General features: G+C 31.0%; 1 protein-coding gene across 10 annotated transcripts in view; it reads right to left on the bottom strand.

Annotated features, from left to right (window-relative positions):
• Positions 1-12338, bottom strand: part of BIRC6 (baculoviral IAP repeat containing 6) — a 297131-nt gene that overhangs the window by 118024 nt on the left and 166769 nt on the right. For all 10 annotated transcript variants that reach the window (XR_012486168.1, XM_074288148.1, XM_074288151.1 and 7 more), the window contains 6 exons: positions 10230-10357; positions 8437-8999; positions 4577-4752; positions 3705-3801; positions 2560-2754; positions 797-997 (listed from right to left, as the gene is read on the bottom strand). Coding sequence is in view for 9 of the 10 variants with exons in the window: in XM_074288148.1 (XP_074144249.1) it covers positions 797-997; positions 2560-2754; positions 3705-3801; positions 4577-4752; positions 8437-8999; positions 10230-10357 (1360 nt within the window). In the remaining variant the exon portion in view is untranslated. The remainder of the gene's footprint in view (positions 1-796; positions 998-2559; positions 2755-3704; positions 3802-4576; positions 4753-8436; positions 9000-10229; positions 10358-12338) is intronic.

Here is a 12338-nt window from a genome sequence, read left to right as displayed (position 1 = left end):
AATCTTTGTTTATTAAAGCATCCAACATTATTACAAGGAACACCAGGGGAACTGACAGAGATTTTATTAAGAGATTTAGCAACACAAAAATTATCTATCCAATTTGTCAAAAACTTACACCTATTGTTAAAACTTGTATTCATAAGCAATTACTCTTCAACTCTTTCTAAAGATAAAGCATCAAACAAGGAAATAGTCTCCAAGGAAACTTAACACTAATTTCTGAGCGAAGTTAAAAGTCGTCCCCATCCTCCCCCCCCCTAAAATTATCTTTTAAAAAGTAAAAATTGGGAAGTCATAAAGTGATTAAGTTTAAATACAAATAAGTATAGACAAATACATAAATATATAAAATAATGGCTATTGTTTTAAAAATAATTTATATAATAACTACCTAGCTACTATATAGCCAGATAGTTATTATTTTGTATAGCATTTTAAATTTAGCAAAGCATGCTAAAAATCACAGTAGATCTTCATGTACTATGAGGGAAATCCAATCACTATCATCATTCTATAGAAGAGGAAATGGAGCATAAGGAAAAGTTAATGACTTTTACAGGATCATATAATTTCTAAGTTATAAAGTAGGTTTATTTCTATTATATGAAAATGTATAATTCCAATACTAAAAACCAAACCTTGCTCCTAAACACATTAAATTCTTTGACATGTGAAAACAAAATTTGTACTTGACTGTTTTATATGAACTGGTTAAAACATTTTTCTAAAACTATGTATATATATATATATATATATATATGTATCCTTCTCTATTTTCCCCAATTCTACTCACTTGCAAGAGATGCAAGATGGGGTTGAATATGTATCTCTTTTATTAGAACAGCAGCTGGAAGGTGGATGGTCAGATCACACCAGGCCTCCTCTGGCAAAAATATGTAAGACCATGCAGCAGAGCGAGCTCTTCTATGAGGAGGTGTAGCTTGAAGCAACACTTCTGCAGGCTGAGCAGTAGGGCTACTAGATGTAATAGTTCCTAGAAAAAAATTATTTCATAAAATGTGAAAAAAAATCACAACTTGTATTATGAAAAAATATTTCATCATATACTATACTTGTGACTGTCCAATATTGGCTAATAAGGTAAAGATTATCTTTAATAACAGCATTTGTGTAGTACTTCTAAGGTTTACAAAGCCATTTTATATGTTAGTTAATTGCATTTTCCCATCAATATTTCCAATTTTATACCATGCATTCCTCCTTCAACCAAATCCCCCGTCCCCCATATACTATATGATTTAGTGATACTGATCTTGGATTGGTTCCTCAACCAAGACATTCCATAAAGATATGGCTATTTCCTCAAACCTAGAATTTTCTTCCTCCTCATCTCTACTACCTGGCTAACCATCATTCCTTCAGGCCTCAGATAAATGCAGTCCCACCTCCCTTAATTCTAGTGCATTCCCTCTGTCCTTAGTTCCAAGTTGTTATTATTTCAACTTCTGTTTGCATACCGAATCTCCCATGAAACAGTGAGCCCTTTTCTTTGTATTTAGCACAATACAAGGCCTATGGCAAATTTATAATAACACATTTTTACTCACAGGTCTTTAAAACAATTCTAGGAGTAGAGTAATTCTAGAGCCCTTACATATGAGGAAGCTGAGGCATATAGTGGTTAAGTGACCTGTCTAGGGTCACAGACCTAATTAAGTGCCTATGGCCTAACTTGAATACAGGCTTTTCAGAATCAAATTATAATATTTAATCCAAAGACAAACAATGGTCTATGATACAAAATTATTAGTGTTTTTTAAAAAATTGGAAACTCATAAGTCATAGCAAGTCTACTGCTTTGAGTCAAAAAAATTAAAATTAGAATTATTTATTGCTACAGTTAATTATATTAAACTACTTGGAACTACCTATCTATATTTAAATAAGCTACTAAAATGTGGGAAAATGCTAACACATTTAAGCATCAGGAAGCTAGGTCAATGGAAAAGTAAGAGATAAACAGACAAGTAAGAAAAAAAAAGAAGCTTAAAAACTATCTAATCAAATTTAGCTGATTATTTTATAGATTAAGAAATAATATGGGGGCAGCTAGATGACACAGTGGATACAGCACCAGCCCTGAAGTCAGGAGGACTCAAATCTGACCTCAAACACTTAATACTTCCTAGCTGGGTGACCCTGGGCAAGTCACTTCATCTCAATGCCTCAGGGGGAAAAAAAGAGCATAAAAGAGTTAAGTGATTTGCACAAAGTCATTAGAACCATAAACAATCGTGACATTAGAGGTAACATACAGTTCAAGTCTCCTTACTTTTAGGCCAATGAACTTTCCTATACAACAGAGTTAAAAATTGGAGTATCCTTCATATGCATCAACTATGGTTGCATCTGTCAAACTTTGTTTCATGTAAATTTTCATTGTTAATCACTTGTAATAAAAGTGGATCTTTGACATAATAGAAATGGGGAACATTGATGTCACACAAACATTTAGAGCACTCATTAAGTTTACAAAACAAACTTAGCATATACACAGAAATATACAAAAACTGGGGAAGGTACAGACTCTCCTACCCAAAGGTGCAAAGTTGTGAATCCCTTCTGCATTGTCAGGTTCAGATGCTAATACTCTTGCTTTCAAACTACTGTCAGAAGCCTTAGTAGGCCCAGAGTCCAGAAATTTCATAATCGTTGACACCATGCTTCTTGCAGTATTTACAATAGCTCTGGTACTGGTGACCATGTTGTTGCAAATAAGCTGAACACCTCCTATATTTAAGGGAAAAAAAGTTAATGAATTAAAATGATACAAACATAAATTATTTGCCATTAAAAATTATATTTATTGGGGCACTGATGCCTTGTTGGTGGAGTGTAGAGAGCCAGAATTCTGGAGAAGCATACTTGAAACAAGGTGTTAACTCAGAGGAATTGATAAGACAATGGTTATGCATGGTGATTAATAGTTCTCTAGTTCATTACATGTCCTTAGTACTTAACATAGTTCTACAAGATTGACACCTATGATGATGTAATTATAATAGAGTATATAAGAGCCAACTAGGACTGGAGGAAAGACATTCCATCTTTGATCAGGCTCCTGGTAGCTCTCCTTTATTTCTCCACTAAAACTAAGTCCCGTCTGAAGGCCCTCCAGAAAGCTAGCCAGGCCCCAAGTGAAGACGTCTTATGGAGATTACTCTGTTGAAATGAAGGCTAGTCCCAGAAAGCTAACCAGAACATTACAGTGGAGTTGTGAAATGATTCAACCATTCTGGAGAGCAATTTGTAAATATACCCAAAGAGATATAAAACTGTGAACCAGCAGTGCCACCACGGGTCTGTATCCCAACAGAAGTGATCCAAGGCCAACCCAATAAACTATGTATGAAAAACACCATTCATATCCTGAGAAAGAATTATGGATATGGAGAATGATTGTAAATCAACAAATGCTATATTTTTCTCTTGTGGTTTTTTCCCTTTTATTCTGATTTCTCTCTACATAATTCTTAAGAAAATGTTTTTTTAAAAAGTACATGTAAAAAATTTTGTTTCTCACATATAACTGGAGAAAATAAAAATAAAATTTAAAAATATATTAACATTTATTAATTATCAAGATGATCACATCTGATTTAAAAAAAAAATCTTAAGAGTAAATGTCCTAACAATTACTTACATACAGTTATTAACAACAGGAGAAATTTTTCTCTTACCCATATCATGAAATGCTTTTAATGCTTCACTGGTATCCAAGACTCTCAAAATGAACCATAACAATGGTTCAGATAACTGGCAAGTAGCAAGAGAGCCCTGAAAGAAATATTAAAAACTTTATAACTACAAAGTATAAAACAGAAAATCATCTAATGTCAAAACACTATACTGAGACAATTATACATCTAGAATTTAGTGTATCATCATCTTTCAAAAACAGTATTTTTAAAATTGTTTTTTTCAATATTACTGCTCAGAAAAAAAAAAAAAAACACTATGCACAGGCTATTGATTTCCATGGTAAAATTCTATCCCGTCAATAGTTTTATACAAATAAAATCATTTTTCAAACACTCAGATAAAGTTAATTTAAATATTTGCAAGAATTTCCATATCAAAAGTATTATTTCAACTACTTATAATATTTTGTAAAATAATCAAATGATTAAAAATCAAAATCAAGTTCAAATAAAATCAAAATAAAAAGGATTTTTGAGAGCAAATTTAGCTCCACACACAACTCAATAAAAAGTGAGACATATAAAACAGTAATAAATGATTAAAAACTGTTTAAGAGATAAATTTAAATTTTTTACTATATAACTGAAAATAAATGAGAATTGTTACTCCTTTTTAAATATTGAACATCTAACTGTTGTGTGAATAAAGATTTAAGATTTATCATTTAAATTTGTAACACTTTCTGATATCAATTAAAAAGCACTTATTAATGTAAAAGTTTAAAACTCATTACCTATCTCCAAATCAGAATCTACCTATATTACAAAATATTTCCTTATCACTATAGCACTGTAGCAATATAATATTTAACAGAAATTATGCAGTAGCAAAGTTCATGGGAATGACTTACTTGTCTTCCCATATAACCACAGGCCATATATGTTAGAATTGGTTGTAACATGACCTGTACGGTGGTAGCTTTTTTGCTCAGAGTAGTGAGTATGGTGAATAATCCATCCCCAACTGATATTGCATCTAATCCACCATGAAAGTTTTCATGTTTGGTGAGGTGTAAGCCACTTGCACCTAATACCAAAACAAACAAACAAACAAAAATTCCATAGCTTATATCAAAAAGAGAACTATCCTAATAGATATGAACAAATGTAACAAGAAAATATAATAACCTGGGGAAAAATTACATTTTCCTAGAATCAATTCAAAACATAGATCACAACTTTACATAAAAATTCCAAAGAAACACTGTAAAACTAATGCATGGGAGTGAAAATGTGGTAACTTCTGCATGAGACAATTATATATCCATCAGAAAAGAAGGTATGGCATTATAGCTAATAAAAGAGGACAGAATTCTCTTAATGGTTAGAGTTAAGTAATGGAGTTTACTACTCAGAGAATTAGGCAGATTTTAATAATAAACATTCCCATGAAAATTTCTGGATAACAATGAAAGATGTAGTCTAGATTACAAAATAGTATTATCTCATAGAATGTAGATTCCCTACACAAGGTCATAAGTCTTTTCCATTTATACACATGATAAAGAACTTTTATCAAACTCTTAAACACTTAAGCTTTGCTGACACTAGATAACACAATAAATAAAATACTTGACTTGAATCAGGGAAACCTGAGTGGAAATCCAACTAGCTATGCTTTCCTAGACTTAAGACTCCAGCCTCAGCTTCCTCATTTACAAAATAAGGAGACTATCACCTACCTCACAGAGCAATTGTGATGATAAAATAAGATAATAAGTTCTTTGCAAATATTCAAGTGCTGTATATATGCCATTATTTTTATTATCATTATAATTTAAACCGAGTAGGAAGTTTTATCAGTGAATTTGTTCTTGGTCACACAGTGCTTACCAATTTTATCAATGACTTGAATAACGAAATTACATTTTGAAACAAATTTAAGTGGAACAATGGTTAAAAAAAGAAATTAATATGTACAAGATGACTAAGCATTAATTATGTGATGGGCAAAATGTGATTTGACAACAACTGAGGTTAAAAGATCTGTGGTTTTTGTCTAAAAGTTCAATACAAATTTAATACACAAAAGCAACCAAAATAGTTAAGACAGAATACTGTGTAATATAGAGGCATGCTACACAGAATAAGAAAAGTAACAATTACAAAATACTTCCTTTCTATGTGCCATGTTTTACAAAGGAAAATGACTAGTTGAAGAGTATTCTGACAATGCAGTATAGTACAAAGATCCCAAGAAACACTAGTTCTGCTTCTTTATTTGGCCTTATGTAAGTCAGTTACTACTGATCTCAGATTTCTCATTTATAAAATGAAGAGACATTCTTGTAATAAACATAAATAATCATTTTTTTCAATAGGGTTGCTAAACTAGATATATACAAATAAAAGCATGAAGAAATGTTTACGTCCATAAGGCTTCAGAGGAATAGTGGTCTATAAGTATGTGAAAGCTATTATATAAGACAGAGACACTACTAGATCTTGATCCTAAGGGCAATATGGAAGGATGGGATCAAAGTTAAAGGGAGGCAAATTATTAGATAATTTCCCAAAGGAAAATTTCCCCCAAATAATAACTACCCAAATGTGAAATTAGATTTCTTTGAATTAGTCATTTTCTATTTATCAAAGATCTTTATATGAATATTTCAACATGTTGTATGTAGTTATTTCTATGAAACAAAGGCTGAATAGCGTCAACCATACTGGTCACTTCTAAATCTGATTCTGTCTTGATATGAATATCATAGGAAAGGAAATAATATGACAACTATAAAGAAAAAGCTTGCAAGAGACTTGAAACTCTTTACCTAAAAGAGTCTGAAGGAGTTAACACTCCACATTTAAGAAAATTTTCTTTTAAATTTAAAAGAGAAAACAGGCAATATAAGTTAGTAGGGATTCTATTACCAGGAATAGAGAATAGTAATGTAAGTAGAAAGTGGTTATTAGGTAATAAACATAGAAATGCATGGACATGCGTACATGCATACACATTCCATCAAACTCACTAAACATCTAAATTTCCTAACACATATGGGAATCAATAGAGACAAAACAACAATCATTAATGATTTTGGATTCTCCACTTATCTGTTAATCCCTTTCAGTACCCTTTGATAAATCAAATGACATCTCTTATCCCCTAAATACAGGTTTCTCTGAAGATTCTGTCTTCAGTTGTTGTCTGTTCTCTACACTCACTCCCTGACACCTGCTCTCATGGGTCCAACCATTACATCTATGTAGATGCTTCTAAATATTTGTCTTTAAATACCAGTTTTATATAACCAATAATCCAGAAGACATTTCTACTTACCAAAATGTTTTATGTTCAGCACATCCAAAAAAAGAATTTATCATATTCTCTCCCTAAGCCTAGCACTATTCCAAACATTTATATTTTAATTTGGGATGTAAAGGTGTAAAGGACATCATTTAATAAAATTTTTCTGGTTAAGAGATATTTGTGGAGTGAATTTCTACAACAGAAAAGAAACCCATAAAGTGCTTCAATAAGTAATCACTTCATATTTTATCCCCCACAATACTGATTTGGGCTAACTGAAGGTGAAAAAAAAAAAAAATTATGACTAACATCTCATAGAAAACAAAAAACAAACACTAAAGGGGAAAAAATGATCTTATTAAAGGAGAAAAATGAAATTAAGAGATATCATCCTGAAGGCAGTAAACTTCTATTAATAACTGCATAGAACTTAGACCATAACTTTGGTGTTGTAATCAACATTATGATCTAAGTTCTAAGAGGAGTTAATTCCAGTACATATTTATTAGATTTTTGTATCTGGATATTCATTTCTTTCTCATAAAAATTAATTAAGAAAAAAAATCTACTGCAGTCAATTTGTAGCAAATATGCTCTTACATGACTGATATAAAAGTGGTATATCTAAGAACATAAATGTATATTTATATTAACAATCTTAGAAAATAAATCAAATCCTTATTTTCCATCTCAGATGCTCAGCAAATGAGAACAGGATCAAAACATGAGTGGTATTTCAAAGGAAAACATTTCAGCATAAATATTATTTAGAAAATTATGACAATTCAAGCAATAGGGCAAACCTAGATTTACAAATACATAAATAAACCTAGATTTTCTCGGTAAATCTGGTTTACTTTTTTAAAAAATTACAATTAAATTAGAATGAAATTAGTATTTTGATTTCCTATCCTAATAAATTACTCAAATTATATTACTCAATTAGATAATTAAATTACATAAGGATCAAGTATTAATTTGTAAATAGCATATATAAGAATACTAGCAGTTTCCTAATATAGGAACAGATCCTGTCTCACAAATTAATTATTTATAACTAAAAAAAAAAAAAAAAAAAAGAGAGAATAAAAAGTTTCCAGATAGAAATGGATTAGCTTGATATCTTCCAAATCTTGTCCCTCAGAACAACTTACTTCCAAAGTGTATTCAAAATTACTATTGAAAGTAGTAAAATAAAAAATTTTTATCAATCATGTCAACACACCTAGTCTGTTTTTCAGTTATTTTACATATAAAAGAAAATGATTTTCAGTGTTCTTATTAATTAATAATTCTTAACAATGCATAATACATAATTAATTTTGCTATTAATTAACACAATTTCTGGTAACAAAAATATACATTAAAAAATGAAACAATTTCTACAGTGTAAAAAACATGCTTCTAGTTTTATTACTAGAAACAATGGCCAAGAAATAATGACAAGAAAATACATACCAATTATCATTGCCATTGCACTGCTATTACACTGGCCCAAAGCAGATAAAATCTGGCTCATAATTTGTTGGTTGGCCAACACTAAGTCAGCCACATATGCAGTGGAACCTTGGGTACTGGAACTGCTTCCATTGCCATCTTTGCCTCCTGAGACTTTTTCTTCATCTGAAACACTGTCTGTAGTACTAGTAGCCACTGGAGCTCGAGCACTATATTCTCTATTAGTTGAAAGGGGTAACTGTACCAAAATATTGACCAGTTTTAATAAATCAAACATAAGCTGATCTCGTGTCATTTCTCCACATACTGCTTTGGCATCACCTGGACGGATTATGTTGGCAAAGAGTCCCCCAAAACATGCACGAGCACCTACTGAACTATCTGATCCACTTCGAGACACCACTTTGTCAGAACAAGTGATATAATGATGAACTAGAAATGTAATGGATTCAATAACAGCAGAAATAATGCTGACAGAAACTACTTCAAAATTCTGCTCCAGTGTAAATTCTAAGAGTTTCACTTGCGCATCCAGAGGCCCTTGGCCTGTCTGAAAAGCACCCCTGCAATAAAAGAAAAGTGATTAAAACATACATGCTGATCATTTCTAATGAGTCAATTTTCAAATAACTTATAAAATGAGCATAAGAAAGCAAAAACCTCTTTCAAGCAACTTTTTTTTTTTAATTTGGCACATGTCTTAAATTGTAGGCTAGAACTTTTAAATTCATTAATGGACTCTCTTTTCCATTTGCTCCTTTTCTTTTATTTAAAATTATATTTTAGCCAATGTAGAAAAAAAGACTTTGCTTTATAATTAGTATTAAATAAAGAGATGAGAAGAAAGACCGACAGTTGTAAAGAGGGAAAAGAACCAAGATTCACTTAAAACTAAAACTATACTGCAAATGTCTATATGCCTTTAAAATTTACTTTTGTTTGGAAAAGTACCGGGTGGGGGAAAATGGATGACTATACCTAATTGGCCAATTCCTCCTCTAAATCATCTTACACGCAAGAACTTTCCAGGAAAACAAAAAACAATTATGGTCCCTAAGATTTTTGCTCTCCAGCTCATTCATCATATTAGATAGATATATAGATATATATACACACCCACATATACACATATATACATATACACACATATGGATAAATAGTTTCTTAGGATCATTTTCACAAGTTGGACACAAAGACTTTCACCAACATGGTGAGAACAATTTAATTTTTTGTCAAATAAAGCATAAGGTCCTTTAGGAGAAAGAAAATAGCCTAATATTTTACATGAAATCTCTTCACAACAAAGGAACAAGATACCACTACTTAATAAATGTATAGACAAAGCATATACAGAACAATTATTAAAACTAAAGAAATTTATATACATATATATATATAGATATATATAGATATTATTTTACACATCAAATTTTATTAAGCACCTAAAAGAGACTATGAAAGATAACATAGAAAGTAACATTAATTGTTATTGGGGGTGAATTTAAATTTTAGTTCTACCATTTACTATACTGAAAACTTAAGTCACCTCATTTTAGTTCCCTGGGCCAAAATTTCATCAAGAAAAATGAAGGAGGTTGGACCAGATTATTTCTAAGACTCATTCAAATTCCAAAACTCTTAGTTTCCTAGGACAGATTTAAAATGAGATTACAGGCTAAGTTTTTTATAAATCTTAGCTATTGTTATATATCATATGATGAATTATGCATGACCAATTTCAATGAAAAATGTCATCAACTACCAAAATTATTATTTCAAAATTTATGCTTTACCTCTCTGTTGAAAGTATATGAACTAGCTTTAGCAAAAATTCACTAAATATCTGAGGACATGTTGAAGAAAGGTGTACTTGTAACCTTGTAAGAAATTCTTGCATAGCTTGGGTAGCTGTTGGCCCAACCTGAAAAAAAAAAAAAAAAAAAAAAGAAAATTACTTAAATTAGACAATCTCTTATACATCACAATATTTGTTATTGTTTGTCACATAGGTGTATGTCACATGGGGGTATGGTTAAAAGAACTGTGGTCCACAAATGCAATACAATATAACTATACCATAATAGACATGTAAATAAAGAATATGTGTTAATATTGGATTATACTTTAATTTATGTAGAGTGAAGTAAACAAAATGAAGATAACAAAATCCAAAAAGAATGAAAACGACGTGAATGCAAAGTACTGTAATATAAAACTGAATGCAGTTTGAGATTTTAAAAAGGAAAGACAAGTAGCACTCTAAAGTTTATATGGAGAATATGATTTTGCAAATGATAATGAAATAAAAGAGATGGAAAACTTTCTGAAATAATTCTGAACATTTTCCTTAGTTCTCATTATGTAAAAAAACTGAATGAATTAGGCTAAGACACATGAGAAATATTTTAAAATTAAGTTTAAAAAAAAAAAAAAAGTTCACAACAATCGTGAAAACATGACACCCAAAGTTGCTTTTATAACCTTTAAAGTTTGTGAAACACTATACTAAGCAATAAATGTAATCCTTGTAATAATTTTGCAACATATGTGCTGTTATTATCTCCATTTTTCAAATGAGGAAACTAACAGAGAGAGAAGTAAAATAACTTGCCCAGGTTCATAAAATTATTAAAGTGTTTGAGGCAATATTTGAAGTAAGTTATTTTAGATTACAGGTCTAATTCTCCATGTCAACTAGTACCCTCATTGAAGCAAGACAATCCTTTTGCACTTCCCTAATTAACCACTTAATCCCCTAGCACTTTATCTAAAACTTTTGTTTTCCACTTCACACTTCTTTTGACTTATTAAAAAAAGCACAATACAACCTGAAAATGTTTTAGGCAACATTTTTTCATATACCTATCATTTCAAATTATTAAATATTTATAATATGGAGTTGATAAGGCTTTATGTATCTTTATATTGGCTTATTTTTATGTTTTAATGGTAACTGGTATTTGGTTGAATTTTGGTAGAATATATGACTATACAGAAGTACATTTTCCTTTGAATCAGAGATACAGATAAAAGTAAAATAGGATGTGGCATTAGTAAAGTAAAGGGGAAGAATAATATTAGAAGACATTAAGCACCATTATTTCACAAGTGTATAGACTAAGGAAACAAAATGGGTATACCCAAATATGTGCCTAAGTCATTTTCAAACCTAAACTAAAATCACTCAAATAGCTGTTAACACAGATCATTATCAAATCACTTAAATCAGATCTTGGAAAAAAAATTTTAAAAACGGGATGACAAATCTGGAAAAGTATTTCTTTACTCACATATGTGTACATATGCAAAATAAAATAATGCATTTTTTTATGTTCTTCCCCCCACCCCGGGCAATTGATGTTAAGTGACTTGTCCAGGGTCACACAGCTAAGAAGTTTTAAGTGTCTAAGATCACCTCTGAATTCATGTCCTCCTGACTTCAGTACTGGTGCTATACCCACTGTGCCACCTAGCTGCCCCAATTAATGCATTTTTCAAGGCAATTTCCTATGATAAATTAAATTTGTTCATGCAGATGAAAAATATGAATATGAAAGGTTTATCACACCAAACATGTAGACCCAGGTTCTACATGGGCCAAATGTGGCCCGCTGAGGACATTTATGCGGCCAGCTGGGTACATTTATGCAGCCAGCCAAGTTATGACAAATGGGCTGAGGGGTGGAGACAGAGTGTGAAGTTTTTGTTTTTACTACAGTCGGGCCTTGTCCAACAAGGGACATTGAACTGACCCCCTATTTAAAAAGTTTGAGGACCACTGATGTAGACACATGAAATAAAGGAAACTTGAATTTCCAAAAGCATATAAAATTAAAAGGCATTAATTCTAACAGAATTTTCAATACGTTGAAAACAATGTTCATAAGGTTATTCAGAGTCAA

Source organism: Sminthopsis crassicaudata, chromosome 2, assembly GCF_048593235.1.
Source record: "Sminthopsis crassicaudata isolate SCR6 chromosome 2, ASM4859323v1, whole genome shotgun sequence".
NCBI lineage: Eukaryota > Metazoa > Chordata > Mammalia > Dasyuromorphia > Dasyuridae > Sminthopsis > Sminthopsis crassicaudata.
The sequence above is the reverse complement of the archived record's forward strand: the minus strand, read 5'-3'. Positions and strand labels throughout refer to the sequence as shown.